Here is a 20,506-nt window from a genome sequence, read left to right on the forward strand (position 1 = left end):
TTTTAATAAAAGAGGTTCAACACACAATAGACATAGTAAACATTAAATATATTGATAAACAAATTAATAGATATACAAAGTATTGTTGACATTTCTATCGCCATAATATTGTTTAGCTTTCTTACCTCCAGACAAAAGCATCTCTTTTTTTTCCAAGATGCCTAGCCATGATCAGAGAAGTGCATGTTTGTTTATTTATCATTTGTAGTAATAGCTGTTGATCAAAACCCCCCACAAATCGAAAATTAAACTTGTCCGTCATCTGCAAAGTTGTGTTATTATCCTAGTTTTGACAGAGCTTTCTCCAGTGCATTGGTGGTTGAAGAAGCCCAGTTGAAGACAGGAGTAACTCTTAAGATGAGTCATTGGATTATCTTGCGAGCATCTGCCTTTCGGCTTCTCCTGTCGCACACCAACACCTGAGAGCTGCTTCTTATGTACAGGACTCTCGACGGAGCCGTCTTCATGGTGCGGTTTCACGACTTCATTCTAGGATGAAGAATGTGAAGATATTACATTTGCCGCTGCTTTTTGTGTTTGTGCACCCCTGCTTTGGTGAGTTTCATACCTTCATTTTATGCTTAACTGCTGTTTTTCCTAATCTGGTTTGTTGCTCATATTTAAATGTGTGTTTTCACTCTGTAAGACCGCCATACAGATTTATTTAATTTGTTTGGATTTGGTTTCAATATTCACTCGGTCGTGATTTTCTAGATAGCACTATTTCTGCCAAAAGAGATCACAGGGCTATGTATAGAAAAGGTATTTTACAAGGTTGACGTAACTCACCTGTAATCCCAGTCAAACTGACTGAGCTTGGTTTTGTCCCTAGTTGTTAACTGTATGTAACTGTTAAGGTTTCCAGACAAAAAAGACGAAAAAACAAAAAACAAACAATATATACATTAGCCACCACATGCTTCTGGTCATGTTGTTTGAGTGGGTGTTATTTTAAGCTTAGGAGTTAAATTTGGAGGAAAATTGTGTTTTCTAGTCTCACTTTAAAGGAAATTACGTTATACTTTTGAACTTTTATTAGGTTTGTCATAAACATACAATTACGTCATCAGAGCATTTACATAAATTAATATGGTATATATTTCCTTTATGCAAAGACATTGTACAAAGTAAAAATGCTATGGTAAACCACAAAAGGTAAAAAAGAAACATAGCAAAACCATAAAAAAGTTAACAACAAAACAAAGAAAGAAAACATCAGTCAGCTAATAGTAAACAATGTTTGTAGTAAACACAAATAGACAACAGCATACAACCCGTGCCATAGCAAACACTATATTTGTACCCCTCCAAAACCTTTAAGCTATTAACAATGGTTTTACTTTAATGTCCTTAGCATATGCAGACTTTGCCCCTTTGTTCTACGACAATGGGCCCTACATCTACAACGGGAACCTGGCGCTGTTTAGCCTCTCAGAGGATACGGCTGTCGGTAAGTTCAACCTGCGGCATGCCGCACATTTAGCGTAAACATAGGAGATTGCAGCAACCAATTATGAAAATGACGTGTTTTGTCTGTCAATATTTGGGAGTTTAAGATGTTAAATAGTCTTTAATAGCTGAACAGGCAATGTATGGCAGGTACACACTCACACTAACATGCTCATCTGCTGGCACAACCTGTTGAAGTGAGGCACAATATGCTGGCTGCCGATTAGTTGCAGCTGTCCCTGAACACCTTCCAGTCAGGGTGCCTATTATTACTTTACTTATGGATATTGTGTCTCAGTCTAGTTTGTTCCACAGCAGTTCGGCCCACACACTGGATTTACTACACTCCTTGATTGTGTGTATGAATTTGGAGACAGTTTTAGCAAGTGATCTTCTATTCTTAAATTTGGAAAAGCAATGTACATACATACTGTTTATACACATGGTATGTTTTTACACCTCCAAATATGTCTGAACCAGTAGGCACCTGAAGATAATTTCACTAAATTATGAAATGTTATTTCAGGTACACAGATATATTGCCTCAATGGCTCAGACCCTGAGGGACAGGAGGTGAGGTATGGCCTTTCCTTTGATCCAGGGTCCAAAGAATACTTCAGGGTCGACCCCAAATCTGGGAACATCACATTGGTGGAACAGCTGGATAGAGAAGTACATTTAACATAGGTCGCAGACAAAACTAAAACAAATAATCAATTTAACATCTTTAAAAAACAGAAAACAAAGACATTTTCCTCATGTTTGTCTTCATATCAACTGGTTTTCTATTTCTGCTCAGAAACAAGATTCTATCGATGTTCTTGTCAGCATCTCGGATGGAAAAAGCAAGGTAAAGATTTGCTTCAGTGTGCGATTATGCCGTTTAGTACCATCGCTTATAATATAATAATTAAACTATTGTTTCATGTGTTTTTTTCTATTATTCTTGTTAGGTTGTGGAAAGAGTCACAGTATTCATAATGGATGCAAACGATGAAAAACCTGAATTCCAAAACATGCCGGCAATAATTGATGTCCTGGAAGTAAGTTAAGCCAAAAGTGTATACTATGAACCTGAAGTGAATCTCTCTCTCCATAAAATAAAAAATAAAAGACAGTGTATTACACAACCTTACATTGTGTGACTTAAATCCTTTTCTGTGTTTTAGACGACTGAGTCTGGCAGCAGCATCTACAACGTAGAGGCAGTGGACAAAGACACAGGCTCCGGAGGCTCAGTCACCTACTTCCTCCAGGTATCACTTGACCCACTCACACACCCCACACACAGCTCACTCTATAAATACATAAACTAAATGAGAAATAAGCACATACACAACATGTTTTAAATGCTCCCAATAGGAAAATCCAATGTTAATCTGCTTGTCACGGAAATAATGTATAGATGTTTTACTGATAACAAGGTTAACATCAGTTGGATTATTTCAGTGCTCATGTGTGCATGTGCCTGAACATGCTGGAGTAGTTATGAGGATGGAGATTAAATCACAATTACATTTGTGTCAGGTATTGGAGGCTTAGAGGGATGCTTTGGTCGGGGTGGCAGAGAATGTTAGTTTGCACTTTGGGCTATTAGGACTAAAGAACAGCTGGCCTGGAGTGACAGTGACGACTGAGGCACTGCACATCTGGACAAAGCAGCTTTCACCTGCTTGTCATGTCCTTGAGCATATGGGCTCTTTACATCCAGCTCTATAGCGAGATGGACTATCGGCATGATGCGGACGATAATTCAAGTGGCTATTGAGTGTTTTTATGCAACCATCTGACCACTTTTCATGATATCTCACGTGCGTGGTTGTAAATGGGGTTTATGGGGTTTCAGCGACAGGCTGTTACTCATATGACCTTAAAAGTGTGTTTATGTGTGAGTGCTTTTAAAATCCTGCATTTGGCCTGTTCTCTGTTACAGAATCCTCAGTCCACTTTGTTTGCCATAGACAGACATAGTGGTGTCCTGCGTATCAAATCTGGAGAAATGTTGGACTATGAAAAAACAAAGACACACTTCATCACTGTCATTGCAAAGGTAATACAACAGGTGTATCAAAACTCATTAAATGGATCTGTTTTCCGAGACAAAACCTTCTATCGAGTTTTTGTCTGCTATCTTGGCAAGACATGGCTAGCATGCATGGATGTTAACAATGCAGGTTTTTTTTAATTTTTTTATCAGCTTTGCAAATGTTTTGTGAAGAAGGAATTATATTCAAATTGAGCTCAAGGATACGTTGAATATTTTTACATAAGAAACACTAACAGTAAACAAATGTGTGTGTTTTTTGTGTGCTTAAAATAAATTAAACTCTGTATATGATATTAAAGTGTGAAAATCACAAACGTTACAAAGCATATTTATAACTTCAACTATTACTCTTCTGTATACTCCTGACTGGATTGTGCGTCCTATATAAACTGCACATTTCTTTTGTTACAGGATGGTGGTGGTAATTTGAATGGGAAGGAGCAGTTTATGTCGTCTTCTGCGACCCTGACGATCAACGTTATTGATGCACAGGACACTCCACCATCTTTTATTGGGACACCATATTTTGGCTACGTTTATGAAATCTCACTGCCAGTAAGTATGAAAAGAACCCTTTAGTGACTTTTTTCTTTGACTTCTATCTCAGTTTGTATCCCAATTCTTCACTGCACAAGTCTATAAACATTTTGTACAATACATTTTGCCACGTTTCCTCTGTATTGGAATACATTTACATCTTAATCACATTGAATACAGCATAGCAAGAACCCTAATGGTGAATGCAATTTATTTCTATGTTCACATTATGAACACAAAGCCCCACCAGACAGACGGCATCATCTCATATCGCACAGCTTTAATTGCTGACATTTCCTCATAGCTTTTTGCACAGCAGGTGAAAACCACATTATCGCTGTCACAAAATGTCACAGCAGTCATAGAGAGAGAAAGATTACACGCTCTGACTTTCTTTCAAAGGGGAATAATTAGAATTATGACATTTTGACAAGAACAATTAAATGTCCTGCTTTGTTTGATGTTTTGGAAAATATTAACGAGTATATCATAATTTTTTGACAGTGTTATTCACCCAAATACTGAGTTAAATCAAGTTAAGAGTGACACAAAAGAGTTGTTTAATGGAAAGGAAAATAAGGTCTTTATTCATTCTTGCATCCTGGAGTATCTTGTTCTTCTACCAGTAATTATTAATCTCATTTCACTATTGATTTAAAAGCAAAAGCTTTCTGTTTAACTTTTCTTCAGGGATCTGAAATATTCACTGTTCTTGCCAAAGATGGCGACGTGGGAAACCCAAATCCAATCCGATATTCCTTTGAGGATGGTAAGCATTTCATTCGAAGAACATTAAATTGATTTTGAAGTGATTCGGCAGCGCTCATCGTCTGTTGGTTGTTTGTCTCTCCAGGTGACGATGGTGTTTTTAGCATCAATAAAACAAGCGGTTGTATCACATTGCTGAGTCTCCCCGTATACTTGAAGAGAGAAATCTTTAACATTAAGGTCAAGGTAAGCTGCAGTTCACAAAGTACAACCGGTCAGGTGAAACTGCTAGATTATGTAAATATCCAACCGGCTCAGTGATAGATGTGAGCTGACATGCATAACCTTCACCCCTGGTGTCCAGGCATCAGAAGTAAGTCCTGAAGGCAGACTCCTGGACTCTGGGACGACCACATTAGTGATCCGTGTGGTGGACCTGAACAATAATCCCCCTACTTTCTACGGCGAGAACGGCACTCAGAACATGTTTGAGTTGACCATGTATGAGCATCCACCGGAGGGAGAGATACTCCGGGGGCTGAAAATCACTGTCAACGACTCCGATCAGGTGAGGGAACCATTGTCTTCCATCCATATTACTTCATACACTGACTGATTACGATGAAAATGACAAAGCAGTTGCTGTTTTACTGAGCAGTTATCAACTTTTAGCCCTGCTACGATGTCATTGCCGTTGAAAGCTGCCTCAGTTAACCAGAAGAGAGAGCAACAGTGATTGCTATAATAGTTATGTTAAACTGATTATGCAATAACACTCATGTCCAACCAAATTACATTGTTATCTAATAAGAGACTGATTTGATCAACATTCATTGTGCCTTTTCGTCCATGAAATGACTTTAAGCCTGCCATTATCACAGACAATCCTTTTAAAATTGCACAAATTTGAAAGTAAGCCAACACAAATTAAAAGGTGCTCTTTAGCTGTGCCATTTGTCAGCTTATCCAAGTCCCTTTGGGTTTCCAGCTCCTTGTATGAGTCTCGTCCAAATGGTTGATGCTCACCAAATGTGTCCTGATAATACTGTTACAACATCAAAGCTCTCTTTGTCCAGCGCTATTATGCTTCACCAGGAATACTACTGCTGCCACTGATATTCTATTGATCTCTCATACGTCACTCTAATACATACAAAGCTTTTATGATGATTGAATGGACTGTACACTTCATGGATTAAACTGTATGTCTGCGATAGCTTTGTGACAAATGCAGATTACTATAAATAGATCGAAGCATGTACAATATATCTGTCATTTTCACTAATGAGACATTCTGACTAATGTGATGATGTGTGTTGTTCCCTTGCAGGGCGCAAATGCTAAATTTAATCTTCGACTGTTAGGACCGGGAAGGATGCTGCGGGTCGTCCCTCAGACTGTACTCAATGAGGCCCAGGTCACAATCTTAGTAGAAGACTCTGCTGCCATGGACTATGAGAAACACCATTTTCTTACATACAAGGTTAACATGCACACATCCCCCCAACAACACTGTTACATCACCTGCACCTGCTGTGTATTGCTCTTTTTCCATATATTGATTTATTAATATTCTGTCTCCTTAGCTACTTGCAGTTGAGATCGATACGCCCGAGAGATTCAGTGCCACAGCAGACATCGTCATTCATCTCCTGGACACAAACGACAACGCTCCCAAATTCTCCTCAGATTACTACATCGCCAGAATTCCAGAAAATTCACCTGGTGGCTCCAATGTGGTGTCAGTCACGGTGAGAGAGTCTTCATTCTGTCTAAAAATACATGTCAACACCAACGTACGTCCCCCTGAGCTAAAGATGAATGCTGAATTTAACAAAATGCCTTAGAGGGCCATTAATTCCCTAAATGTCCACTTTTTCGGCGGTGAGGGTTGGGATAATATGTGAAAACATAGATAAAAGCTAGGCGAGGTAAGCTGCCAGATGGCTATCACTTTCATTTTGTTGTGTAACACCAAATTCCCAGATTTTTTTTCCCCCCCTAATGCTCAGCAGCACATGCAGCTGCAGCACAGAAATGTGTGCAGAAATAAACACTTTTAGCAACATGTTTCAGTGTCATTTAGTTGTTTTTTTTTAAACGTTTGCTATCATCCATCGCCCTTGCCGAGGCTCAAAGCAACAGGGGGGCTTGATGATAAATCCTGCCCTTGCACGAATGCCACAGGGGCTCATTTCCTTGATCCCAGGCAATTTCAATCAGATGAAAGAACAGCCAACAAGTGACCTTGGACATATTGAGACAGCGAACAGGCCTCCCTGCAGCGACAGACAGACTGACAGATGCCCATGACGATGTTCCTATGACATCAAAAAAGAGTCTTTTTATAGCTGACCCCAGCAATATCATCTTCCAATCCAGAACAGATTCATTCAGTGCACTGAGTCCATGGTGGCAGACAGTTCTCTCTCCTGCTTTAGTAAAGCGGTACAAATCTAACATCAGTATTTTGAGGTTTATCAGCGGTATGACATAGAAAGTAAGGATATGCCATAGCTCACTGAGCCACATATTGCATGCAAACTGCTGAAGAAGAACCGCAGATTACTCTGACTGTTATTAAACTGACATAAGTGTCTCGATCAAACTCATAAAACGTTATTGTCTATAATGTTTTCTGTTTAACCACAGGCAACAGACCCAGACTCGGGACCTTGGGGTGATGTGAAGTACTCCATTTACGGATCAGGCGCTGACTTGTGAGTATAAGAATATTACTTTAACTAAAATAGATTCAAAACATTTTTTTAGCACTCTGCCCCACCTTAAAATGTATCAGCCTGCACAAGAAAAATACACATTTTGTATTATATGTACACGCAAACCATGTTTTCAAAGTCCCAGAATACCTTTTTGTTGCCTCAGTGGAGACTTTTTATTGGTCCTTTATGTCGTGTGTAAACCCGTAAATACAGAAAATCAGCTGGTGAAATGAGAATAAAAACATATTTAAAAAGTCCCACATGCATCGTATGACGATATAAGCAGTTGATGCTCTCAGTATTTATTAACAAAAGAAAAACAGGAATTTAGTTGAAATTTATAACGGATGTGGCTTTTTAACCACTGTACTTACGAATACCTCCTACTGTGAAAACACATATGCCTAAAAGAGTACTGTTCAGAAATATCACAGCAGATTTGTTTTTCATATTAGGACTTGGTTTAGTTTGGTCCTATGCGCTGTACTACCAAGGAGGATTTGCTGGTATTGTCTCTCATCTTGATCTTTATTAGATTTCCTGTTAGAAGTCTAACCTCTGACGAGGTCAGTGGTCCCTGTTCTCTGTTAAGAAAACACACAATATACCTTCAGCTTGCCTTTCCTTTCACATCACTACAGATAGTCTTTAAGATAACCTGCATATTGTAAAAAAAGTAGGTTGAAACCTGCATGCCTTAAGACCAAAATACCTGGATTTGGAAACAGTAAAGCAAAAGAAACATTATCCTGTAACATGCAGCAGCAACATAAACAGACAGGTGTATGTTAGTAGAGACGTGTTGAATCCCTCTGGGCTGTTCCCAATAAACCCTTGCTGTGTACAATGAAATGAAGGTAGTAGTAGAGTATTTTTGGACCTTTCAGTAGAGATTTTGAGCTCTGTAGCGATGAATTAGAGCAGATATGTGATGTCACATGGCATCCAGGAGGTGGATTTCTGAAATAAGCATTAGAGAGAGATTTGGAGCACTTTGTTTATCTTAGTGTGTGTTTGTTTGGTCAAAACCAGTTTTCAACTGTGTCACTCCAAACTGCCTCTTTAAATGGGTGCTGAAGCAATAAATGGCAAAAAATATTCGAACCTACTGCAAAGTTATACATTTTATATTTCTGGCGATATACTTCTTTTTTGTTTATTTTGTACTATATCCTGTAAAATACTACTACACAGGAGCATGCAGTCTTGAGCTTTGCCTTCGTGACCTCTGTCTTTGTTAATCCTGTAATAGGATTGAAGGAGAAAATAGATTGTTTATTTCCGATTGTGACGAAGTCACTGTAGAGTAACGAAACAAGTCAGTCAGTGAAACAATCTTCCACTCTACGTTAACACTTCAATCTTTCCTGACTGAAGTTAATTGACAGTGGTATTATCATTAACTATTGTTTTTAAAAGTTGCAAGTGCAGCATGTCTGATTTTAGAAGAAAAGCAACTTTATGCCATCAAGCAGGAATGTAATCTCTTTTATTTTGCTCAGCTAGAAATTAGTAATAATTAGTCATTTGTACACTCCTAGTAGTCTCTTGAAGTTTAGACCATCTTGATGGGGTTAGGGCTATCAGTAGCCTAACTAATGGTAAATCTAAAGCACAATACCCCTGTAGTAAAGTCTTTCTGCTGTTCATCGCTTAACAATGGTGCTCTCAAACAAAATGCTTGCGTCATAAAATAGAGTGTATACATTTTCTGTAAGCCTCTTAGAAGACAGTAAAGGTTTCTATGCAAATGCTCAAGACTGTGTGGAAAAATGTGGCTCACAATTGCCTTCACAATACATTTGAATTATAGAGAACGATCTTATCTCATTTCCAGGTTCCTGATCCAGACTACATCTGGGATCATCTACACCCAGCCGTGGGCGAGTCTGGACGCGGAGGTGAGGTCCAAGTATAACTTCTATGTAAAGGCAGAGGACGCAGAGGGGAAGTACAGCCTGGCTGAGGTCTTTGTGACTGTGTTGGACCTGAATGACCACCCACCTGCATTCAATAACAACTTCCTGGAGAAGACTATGGTGATTGGAGCACCAGTGAAAATAGAGGTATTTGCTCTTTCAGGATGTACTATGTCAGATAAAATGAATCTCGAAGAGTAAACTCAATACCATTATCTTCTTACTCAAATGCATTAACATCTACACAGGCTATAGATGATGATGCAGAGGTCCCAAACAATGTCATTGAGTACGCCATCATGAAAGCTGAGCCAAACAACAACATCTTTGACATTGACGCTGACACGGGGGAGATCATGCTCAAGTCCTACATCAAGTCCATGGCCATTATTCAGAACATCACCAAGCAGAGCGACTGCACATGGTCGCTGGTGGTGCAGGCTCGGGACCGCGGCAAGCCTTCCTTCAGCACTACTGCGGTCATCAAGATCGACATCACTGAGGCTGTAAGTTGCCGTAAAGTAGATGTATAGAAATACGTCATATGAGGGGTCATATCTATATGCAACACGACTAATGTGTCTAAAGCTGCAACCATTAGACCATCAGTGATTAATTGTGTTTGGAACACTAATGGCATATTATGATCTAATGTCATTCTAGTTGTAGCTACAGACTACTATATTGTTATATATACATAAATATTGTTTAATGATATTTGAAAAATGTATCAAATACATTAACAATGTATCATTGAAGTATAGCTCTAACTCAAAGAAAAGTGTCATTTTGGTGAGTATGTGGGACTGCTCTTTAACCTCTATATTGTTTTCTCCCAGTGAGTGAATATCTTTCTATCAACGGTTTGTAATGCAAGCAAATGAACAAGTCTTGAAACATCTGATCAGTTAGTATATGCAGCTTTTCTGCAGAGTGATCGATTTCATCACGGCTAAAATTAAAAATTAGGAGTCAGAAAAAGAAATCTGAATCTCACACAAATGCAATTGTCATGTTTTCAGGTCAAATCCAGATTTGTCTCATACTTCTTGGGCCTAAGGAGACGTCCAGGGGCTGTGTTTGGGATTTGTTTGACCGTTGTCACCTTCGCCATTTCTTTGACAATCTTCATTTCAACTCTTATATACTGGAACTCTGTGAAAAAGTCCCGAATACAAGCTCAGGGCAAGATCAGAAAGATTGTAAGGAGGCCTGTGCCGTGAATAAAGATTGCCTTGAGATTATCGGCACAGCAGTACTGTAGTTTTTACTCAGCGGTACCAAGAATTTATAGCAATCTGTTTTCAAAGGATCTCGTAATAGAACAAGGCTGTGTCTGTAAAAGAGTACAGGAGCACAATGTTGTCATTGTCCCGTTTTGGGGGATTTATTTCACATAATGACACCACAGTGACCACCAAAATAACCAAATTAGTTGTTAGAGTTTTAATTTCCCATTAATCCATATTAAATTCTCAGATGTTGGATGGTCTCAGCTATGGGTTTCCCAGTCAACCTCTCTGATCTTGTCTTGACTAAATATAAAACAGTAGAACAAGGAAATGAACTATAAGTAGTATTTGTAGTGTGTTTAATTTGCAAGACATTCACCAGAAATGAAACAAATATTAGTTTGTATACAAACAGTATTATGGAGGTGATTTAGTTTTTTATTTTGCCCCTTACATGACATTAACTTCAGTCCCATGGATGTGAATTCTCCCTGTGCTCTTTTACAGACCCAACTCAGTGGGGGGCCTTTGGGATCATTTTTGATGCACAATAGAAACCAGCCTTTGCAAATCCTAGGCATGCTCGCTGGTGTCATTAGCCTCATGGTCATAGTCACAGTCATCATCTCCACTGCAACATTCATGCGCAACAAAAAGTCCAACCGGGTCCTGCCTAACCGCCGCGTAAGAAGGAGGCCACCGAAACAGCCGCCCTGGAACTTCAGAAACCCCTTCAAGGTACCAGAAACTCCCGGAGAGAAATTCAGAGTAGAAGAGGAAGAGCCAGAGGTCATCGTGGAGAATGTCAACTATAACAACAATGTGACCGATGTTGTGAGACAATGGCCTCCGCCGCCTTGCGCCCCATCTCTTCCCCCACCAAATTACATCCCAGGGGAGAGGCAGTGGGCGGTACCAACCATCTCAGCAACAGTGGCACCCAAACCTAGAAAGAAGCCAAATATGAACAGACAGGACACTGTGAACTTAGCGTTGGTCTCAGAACTCAAGATGAGGCTGGAGCAGAAGAGGATGCTGAAACACTGATTGTGCTTGACAAAACATTCTTACCTTAAGGTTCATTTGGTAGCCATCCTGGAGAATTCAGGATGTTTATGAGCAGACCCAGTCCCTGCAGGGTGTCAGGAAAATGAAGATATTCAAACTTCACGTTTTGGCCCAGAACTTGAAGGTCTCTGATAAAAAAAAGCTCTAGAACACATGTTAAATAGACCTTAAGATTATACTGTCGACTGATGTTTTTAAGGTTGAAAATGAACTGTGAAACTCAATCGTGTGTGTGTGTGTGTGTGTGTGTGTGTGTGTGTGTGTGTGTGTGTGTGTGCGTATGTTTTCACGAAAGATTAAATACACTGAAACAGCTTAATTCCTTCTGTATCAACAATGTAATTTTCATGTGGGGGAAAAATATCCCATCATAAGAGATTCATCACCATTCATTGTTTGTTTCAGGTTTCTGTGTCATTCTGTAATAGATAAATCCACCTTTTGAACCGTTTGTTGACACACGAGTGGCTTAAAGATTCTCACCCCAGATCGCTTGTCGAGAATGAAGTCATTCAGATTTCAACAAGCGAGACTGTTTATTTGGGATCCAACCAAGCTCCTTACAAGAGATTTCATGACACTTGAACTGACTAAAGAGATCAGCCCCAGGGACGGGAACCGAAGTGATCACGTTAGAAGACCTTTAATCCTTCTGCGCAGGTGGAAAGCACTGGTTCGACCCCTGTGTTGCAGCAGTCAGACTGCATCTCATTTGTTTACTAATGTATTCGTGGTGGTTTATTTGTTTCATTTGGTGTCTTTTTTTGCTGTCAAAATATTTGATTACTTCCTACAAAAAAATAAAATGTATTTGTAATTTAAACTGTGGTGAATGAAGTATCATTGTACTTAAGTAAAAGAAGTAAAATACGCAATTAAGCCCTTTGACTTTGGCAAATCCAAATTAGAAGTCCTCATTACAGAGTGGCTCAGTGGTATTTTATTTCATTGTAAATTACATAAAAATTGATGAAATTACTGAAGCAGTCCTTTAATGTTAGTTGGAGGTGGAGCTCATCTAACGTTATAGGTTAATCTATAAGAGTACTTCATCTTTTGTAAAATGATAATAGGCTTTGTACATAAAATATGAATCTGGAAAGTAATTACAGCTGCCAAAGTAATGTATTACAGAAAAAATGTTTTATATGTACTTACTTTCCACAGCTGAATTTCAATTTGAGATGAAGATGCATCTAGATTATTGATTTTAGATAAATAATGTCTTTTGAAACATGTTTTAGATTTTGAGTCACGCAGTTGATTCTACAAATATTCATGCAGTCAGTGAGGCCTCGATGGTCCCTACCAGCTACAACTGTCCTGGATTAAAACATGCTCAGATCATTAGTCTGGAGCCTTGGAGGTTCTGTGAAACACAGCTTTGATGCCAGCTTACATCACCAACACCTCCTTAATGAGCCCGCAAATATACTCTACTGCCGCCTTCTGGAAAACGAGGAGAAGCTGCTAAAGCTCAGGGTGAAAGATAAAGATGGTGTGAGAAAAGGTTTGAGATCACTGCTCCCAAACCCTCAAATAAGAATAAGTATGACTCAAACTGAAGCTTTTAACGCCTTGAGGGAGGTTTTACTGAATTATAAGCTTTTGTAAAAAAAAAAAGAAAAAGAAAAACACAATAAGTAGAGAAACTTATCCTAATAATTCCTACAGAATTATAGTCATGTAGAACAACGTGAATATGCATATGATGAGTGTTGAAATAAGATGTATGAAGAAGGCCTGAGACAAGAATATTACATTTACTGCTGTTTTTAGTCAAACCTCACCAGATGTTCTGAAAATATGTATCGTGATTCAAGCGCTTATGCTCTCCTTAGCTCCAATATCAATGTGAGCACTACCAATTATGAAGTTACACTGAATCATTCACTGGGTATTTGTGTAGACATCATGGGCAAACATGCACACTATTTCAAAGTTACATAAAACATGACATTTGCAGATTACCCTCTCTAATCCAAGGACCAAGTTGTTCATCTTTGTACAATATTGCATGGTTGGCAAAAAAAACAAAAGTCCATCTGCCCTGATTTAGTTTGGACTGACAAGATGTGTGACTGGCTTTGAACTGCCTCAGCTGGCGCATTTCCTACAGTTATGATGCTGCAGAGCCGACCCCGGGGAGCTTTATTTTTTTGTGAAGTGAAAACTGCCTCCGAACTGCCTCCAAAACGCAGATTATAGATACAAATTTGATATGTACTGTTTTTTTTCTTCAGATCAGTACAGTGTGAAATATTCTCGTGGAACCAAACCCAAATTGTAGGTAAAGATTGTTGCACACATAAACAGAAAAAGTTTTCAGTTTTGCAAGCTGTTAATGCTCTCAAATGAAATGAGGGAATATGACGAGCAGCCCAAATGATCATGCATTATGTCATGTAAGAGGCAGCTAGGATTACTGGGCTATTTGATAGAGGATTACAGAGTTAAAAGTTGCAAAGAGCATTGATGCTTTAGAATGGAAGACAACGATGAACAGGGCTCAAAGACCCTGCTATGTGTTTATAGCAGCATAGGTTTTTACTGTAAATAAAATATTTGCTTTTCTGGATATGGAAACTAATATAGGCATCATGTGTACGACAATAGAGTGACTCCTGATATTTGAACATGGCTAACCATGAGATCAGCAGCTTTTATGAGGCGTAGTGTTCAAATAGCGTGCTGCATTATGCAACATGAGGTGTGTCAGAGAAAAATAAGATCAGATAAATGAAGATGTAATTCCTGTGTGTTCTGTGCTAAAATAACTGATATTTAGTGTCTACCAAATCCACAGTCTTGTTTCATACACAGTACATAGGGATTACAACAAAAAAGCAGCATGAATTTCCCACCTGCCAATCATACAAACAAGCCCGTACAAGCAAGAAAGCAGATGTGACTATGCTCCAGAAAATGAGAGCTGCCAATATCAGCCAGTCGTTTAAAACCCTGCAACAGAAGCGAGCCCCAGCAGAGATGAACGGCTTGCAACACAGGAAGCAGCACATGGAGATGGAGGAGGGGGTCGTGTGATCTGATCATAAAGTGACGGCTGGAGGGGATATTGGAGAGGATGCCAGTGTTTGAGTATTAATGTCAAAAGAACAATGCTATTGGCCGAGGCATATCCGACATGCCATCTGTCTCGCTTGGTCAGCAGAGATCATACATGACGCATGGCTGCCGTTGTGTTCGCAGAAGTGGGAGACGCAGAACTGTGACGTATATGTACAGTGACACAGAGAGGATTTAACATCTTAAACTTTACAGTTACGGTTTGGAAAAATACCTCATTAAACTCCCTCAGTCACTTCAGTGGTAACTAACAGATCAGATACAGTCCTTTGCCCGTGAAACAGAAACAGTGCTGACCATTTTCAGTCCAACGTGTGTTATGGAGGAATGTAATTCTAGTTCAAGCTTAGCACTGTGACCTATGTTATTTAAACAGATATACATCTATATTTTTTAAAGCCTATAGAACAGGTTTCAAGTCTGTCTTAAATCATCAGATGTCGGCCAATTACCAACTTCCTGTTAGAGGCTGGAGGGCCTGCAACAGGATCCAGGTGTGTCATTACCCAGAATTCAGCTAGTGTCGAAGCTGCCGCTAATGAACTGGTCTTATATTTAGAAATACTTTATACATTCAACTTGTTATATATGTTATAGGGATGTCTGTGCAGACCCGGTTGGATGAGACTCTTTCACACAGCTTCTGGAAAATTAATGGGATAACTTTTCAGTCAAATTATTTTAATTAATTTGCTCACAAAATGTCATGCACTGCTTTTTAAATAAAAATGTATCGTCTATTTATTCAGATATGTTTCACACAATAGTTGAATACATTTGATCAGATTTTAGACATTTACATTATAGGATGTGAACATACACAATATTTTACACCTTCAAATATGCTGATATACAGCTGCAATACTATTCACCCATTTTGATTCCATACATGAATAAATAAAACAACATTAAAGTTCTAACACAGAATTATATAAAGATAAAGTATGCACCTACAACTGAAAAGCTTTTAGATGACCTCATCAGCACTTAATTTAAATCAATCAGAGGTTTTATATAAAGCAGCAATTTAAATAAATAATAGCAAGAGAAACATGTCATATGTCAGACTGCAAACGGGTGTAAATCCTTGAATTACACTCTTGACATAACGGGGATCATTCACATCTTTGCAACAAACTCCGCAGCCTAAAACAGAGGGAAAGATGAGATTAAAACCAAAGCAGACAACATGACCATTCTTCTGAATATTACATTTATGAGTATTAAAATCAGTGTCATACAGATGGTAATTTTTTTCTATTACTTTTGTCAAAAATAACTGTCTCAGAGTCAGACTTTGGTCTATCACACGGTCAGTTTCCTGTTTTCCCTTGTTGGCTTAACAAATAGTGTTTTAATACAGCTCAGCTGTGAGTCTGCTGTGCTCGGCTTTGCCTTTATGCTGTCGGTCCTCTGACCTTCTCCTCACCTTCCTGTCTTCACTGGAGTCTTTATTAACCAGGCCCTCGTCGCTGGCAGCCTGCAGGCTGTCAAAGGTGCCCTGCCTCTCGTGCTCCATCCTGGATGAGCTTCTCTCTCTCCGCCGGTTCTTCCAGGACTCCATGATGCCCTCCAGGCAGGCGAACTTAGTGTCGGTGGTGCAGGCAAACATACCTATAGGGACCGCTAGCACCATGGCTAAAACTATCACCACTATATGTATCAGCTTCTCCCGCTGTTCCATCTCTGTAATGTCACTTCCTGTTACAAACACAATGCACTGGCCATTACGTGGTGCCTGGTTCTTAAGGCTTACACAGATTTCATATTTGGTAGCAGGCATCAGATCAGAGACAGAGTAAGAGTGAATCCCAGGGCCAGTGAAGATCATTTCTTTCTTATGATTTCCTGCAAGGCCAAAGTGGATGGTGAACCATGTTTCAGCTGGGCGGTCCAAAGTGGCGTGCCACTCTATGGTAATACCACGGACGGTCTGTTTTGCAATGTGCAAGTCAATGTAGATGTTTTCATCGACGACAGCAGGCGGGTTTTCAGAGAGCACTAATGACTGGGAGCCGTCGGGAGCGTGGACGTCCAGGAGGATTCTGACAGACGCGTTTCCGATGAAGTTGACGGCAGTGCAGGTGTAGACGCCGCGGTCAGCCACATGCAGAGAGGGGATCACCAAGAGGGATCTGATGGTGTCTTCATCCACTCTTTCCTGAGACTCTGGGAGGAAAACAGGGATATCCATTTTTATTTTAAACAATATATGAGACAGTAACCCTATTTTTATTATTTAAAAAACAAATCCACATATCAAGTTGAACACTAATTGTTTCAACACATTCAGGTATCTTTTATAATTCGAGGTGGAAAAAGAAGCCAATGAATGGATCCTCATGGAGGCAAAGTGTTTGGCATTTTGCTTTGACACACTATTTATGATTGTCAACGTTAATATTGTAACATTTCTTTTTTGTATAATAGTTACATGGTCAATGCAAGTAGCAAAACAAAATGGTGCAGTTGAAAAATGTTTGTCTTTGTGTAATTTTATTATCGAAGAGAGGAAGGTTGGGTCGAAAAGAGTGAGTGGTTGTAATTTTTAGCTTTAATAATGGATAAATGTAATTTACGATCTAAAGAAAGACCAAATTATCAATTATTAAGACCAGAACTCGTGAAGCTCTTTAATTCATTAGAAAATCCACTCTTGGAAGATTCAACATGTGACTTTTTGGATAACAGCTGAACAAAATGCCTTCATTAACTGTAATACTTTATTTAATATTTAAAGTGTTTGATTAATGATTTCAATTTTAAATGACTTAGTATTGCTGTCGGCTTATCCGATCTTTATTAATCACTTATTCACATGTATAATTGCAAACGTGATGTCTTCGAGTGAGGCAAGTGATACTCTTTTTAATTACTTTTAAACTACTTGACTTTTATTGACTCTGAACAAGGGAAATATTTCCCAACCTGGCAACCAAAACGGTGTTCTCATTAATTGCTTATAACTGAATTATAATAATCATTAATGAATTGTGTATTAACCAGTAAAAAGCAAGGAGCAGCCACAACGTATAAGCCCTTTATAAAGAATACCTTGTTCAAAAATGTGTAGTGTTGCTTTTGGTCTTACCCACTTATTTGGAATACTTTTATTTGGTTATTTGACTTTAGTTTGGAGGCATTCAACCCCAAGTGATGCCTGTCAGCAACATGTTGATAGTTATAGCAAGGACACCAGTGGCAGCCGCAACCTTCTTATATGTGAATGATGAACTGTTTACTCGCAGTTGTGATCTGCATGACATACTGCACTCTAAATATTAAGTCTGATGACGCAGATTTTTACTCAAGTAAACAGTATAGCCCAACACGGCTAACATTAGGTGGCTGTAGTGCACTATAATCTCCTACACTCTTAATCAACACTGGTGGTGTGCAGATTAGCGCGGTGGGCCAATATCCAGATTTAGATCTCCTCATTCTAAAGAGGGGTTATAAAGTCTGCGATTATTATGTGTTTAAGTATCTAATTTAGCACAAGATATCAGGCCTGGCGTGTGGGTGACATATCGTGGACATCACACTCTTACCATGAAATCCTCTGATTATCTTCAGACCATATGTCCACCACACCGCGGGGTCTGGCCGGGCCTTCGCGAAGCAGCGCAGTGTGAGGTTCGCGCCCTGCGGCATGCTGACGTTGGAGGATGGGCTGCTGACGACGGGCTTCACGCACGCCTGCAGCTCGACTTCATGGAAGAACTTGCCCGCCTTAAAGTCCGGCCCTGAGCAGGTCAAGTAGGAGTTCATCAGTATAATAGGGGGGCTCAGGGACCTGATGAACTCCACGAAGCCCTTCAGGCGGCAGTCGCAGACCCACGCGTTGTCGTGGAGCGCGAGGACGACGTTCGTCCGTGAAGCGGCCCCGTCCCGCTCCTCCGTGTTCTGGAGTTTTTGGTAGAGAGGCCAATTTTGGAAAACCTCCTTCGATATGACCGTAAGCTGATTGAAGGATAAGTCTAAGTAAGTCAGATCTGGCAAAAATTTTAACGCGTGCTCCGGCAGCACGTCCAGCTGGTTGTGCTTCAGGTCCAGGATCTTCAGGGCCGGCGTGTCCTCGAACGCTGTCCATGGTACCGAGCGCAGCTTGTTCCCCTGCAGACGGAGCTCGGTTAGGTTCCCCAAACCCTCCAGGCCCTTTGAATTGATCAGTGTGATATCGTTGAAGTTCAACCACAAGTTTTCTAAAGCGGGCGTCTGTGAGAATGCCCCTCTGGGTATTTCAGTGAAGTGAGATTTTTCTATTCGTATTTTGGTCATGTCATCCGGAAGGTTCTCTGGTATGGCCCCAAACGCACTCTCTTCCATGCATACGAGCGACCTACGATTAAAAGCAAGAGTTTCAGTGAGCATTTGGTTACTGTGGAGCCTGATACTTTGCAAACACTATATACAAGGGCCACAAAATGCAGCTACAGTCCTCAATCTAGACTAAACTTTCTGACTTTTTTTTTTAAACAATACAACATGTTGTGATGTAACCACATGCCCTTGAATCATTTCCTGCAGCCACTGACGCGGTTAAAAGGTTAAAAATACGTCTGCCATGGTAAAGCTTGGACTACATGAATCAGGTCTTACCTTCCATGGCGGTCTTCTACGCAGCTGCACCCACGTAAACATTGAGGATACGTTTCAATCGCCTTGATGTTGAACCAAGCAATAACTAGAAGGTAACAAATTATGTCCATAGTCCGCAAAATGTCATCAAATTGAAAGCTACATTCGTGCTCAAGACATGTCGAGTGCGGCAGACGAGTGAAGCCTATTAAGCTTAATCCCTTACAGACTGAACAAGTGGCATCTAATTCTTGGGAGAGACACGCATGATCAGCACCAGGACAGTGTCAGCTAGTCTAAGCCACTGTGTGTTGCTATAAGTCAATCTTCATCAATTGTTCATAACTAATGCAAATTATTGTTTGCTATGAATAAGAACACGTGTTTGAGTGTTCTTATTATATATACTGACTAGTATATATTCTATTGGTATGATAAAGTTATACAAGTTTGAGATCTATTATTAAATACTTGCAAGTACAGAGCCATCAGGTCTGCAGCTATATCAATTAATAAGTTGTTAAGACATTGATTTTAAACAAGTTTCTCTACACGTTTTCACAGAAAATAAATGCTCCATTCGATTTTTTTTTATTAATGAATTAAATCATCAAAGAAAAGTCCTGCTGGAAAATTTGGTGGACTTTTTTCACAAGCTGACAACCTTAAAGTTGTTATGTCAGTACCATATAAATGATTTACTAATGATTAGTAGATTTTTATAACTAAAGGTATTATACAAACCTTGAAGAGCACCTTAGTGAATACGGAACTCATTCCATGAAATAAGTTTGTAGCCACACAAATACAATAAAGAGTGTATTCTGTATCACCCTTTTCAAATGAAAATCAATCCACATGATGTGATGAAACAAGTAGACATAAGAAGACAAAGCACCGCTAACTGGATATGTATATATAAAAGTTTATTCAACTATTCAAATAATATAATTGGAATAAATAGATCTACATTAAATGGGGTCATGATGGTGGCACAAAACAGGTACATAAAGATATTTCCGTGTGTGTCTCATTGCTGGGAATAGAAATAATTTAACATTTCACTTCGCATCATTTCCACCTTATTTACATTGTGTCATAGTTCAGTCCTTTCTGTACTTCTCTCCAGCTCCAGCTTTACTCCAAACAACAGAG

At 39.4% G+C, this 20,506-nt stretch overlaps 2 protein-coding genes across 2 annotated transcripts; one reads left to right on the forward strand and one right to left on the reverse strand.

Annotated features, from left to right (window-relative positions):
* Positions 1-494: 494 nt before the first annotated feature.
* On the forward strand, positions 495-11,662 carry cdhr1a (cadherin-related family member 1a). The gene is made up of 17 exons (XM_068568482.1): positions 495-555; positions 1,355-1,450; positions 1,976-2,121; positions 2,249-2,299; positions 2,403-2,492; positions 2,619-2,705; positions 3,383-3,499; positions 3,908-4,051; positions 4,724-4,802; positions 4,887-4,987; positions 5,106-5,309; positions 6,072-6,224; positions 6,328-6,492; positions 7,394-7,461; positions 9,302-9,530; positions 9,632-9,889; positions 11,123-11,662. Exons 1-17 carry the CDS (start codon positions 495-497, stop codon positions 11,660-11,662), a joined length of 2,589 nt encoding a protein of 862 aa, XP_068424583.1.
* Positions 11,663-16,124: 4,462 nt separating this feature from the next.
* On the reverse strand, positions 16,125-19,482 carry lrit2 (leucine-rich repeat, immunoglobulin-like and transmembrane domains 2). The gene is made up of 3 exons (XM_068568580.1): positions 19,373-19,482; positions 18,322-19,112; positions 16,125-16,939 (listed from the first exon to the last, which is right to left on the reverse strand). The coding sequence occupies exons 1-3, from the start codon at positions 19,480-19,482 to the stop codon at positions 16,125-16,127; spliced, it is 1,716 nt and encodes a 571-aa protein (XP_068424681.1).
* Positions 19,483-20,506: the final 1,024 nt, after the last annotated feature.

This window comes from Clinocottus analis, unplaced genomic scaffold (assembly GCF_023055335.1).
Source record: "Clinocottus analis isolate CAN_PGR_092001 unplaced genomic scaffold, fCliAna1.0.p SCAF_8, whole genome shotgun sequence".
NCBI classification, from domain to species: Eukaryota; Metazoa; Chordata; class Actinopteri; order Perciformes; family Cottidae; genus Clinocottus; species Clinocottus analis.

Excerpts from the sequence above, each read along its gene's own strand:
- cdhr1a (XM_068568482.1), top strand. The coding sequence starts at position 495 with ATGAAGAATGTGAAGATATTACATTTGCCGCTGCTTTTTGTGTTTGTG. Across the intron at positions 2,300-2,402 it reads TCTCGGATGGAAAAAGCAAG|GTTGTGGAAAGAGTCACAGT; the intron begins GTAAAGATTTGC and ends TATTCTTGTTAG. Across the intron at positions 2,493-2,618 it reads CAATAATTGATGTCCTGGAA|ACGACTGAGTCTGGCAGCAG; the intron begins GTAAGTTAAGCC and ends TCTGTGTTTTAG.
- lrit2 (XM_068568580.1), bottom strand. The coding sequence starts at position 19,482 with ATGGACATAATTTGTTACCTTCTAGTTATTGCTTGGTTCAACATCAAG. Across the intron at positions 19,113-19,372 it reads GTAGAAGACCGCCATGGAAG|GTCGCTCGTATGCATGGAAG; the intron begins GTAAGACCTGAT and ends TTTTAATCGTAG. Across the intron at positions 16,940-18,321 it reads GATAATCAGAGGATTTCATG|AGTCTCAGGAAAGAGTGGAT; the intron begins GTAAGAGTGTGA and ends TTTTCCTCCCAG.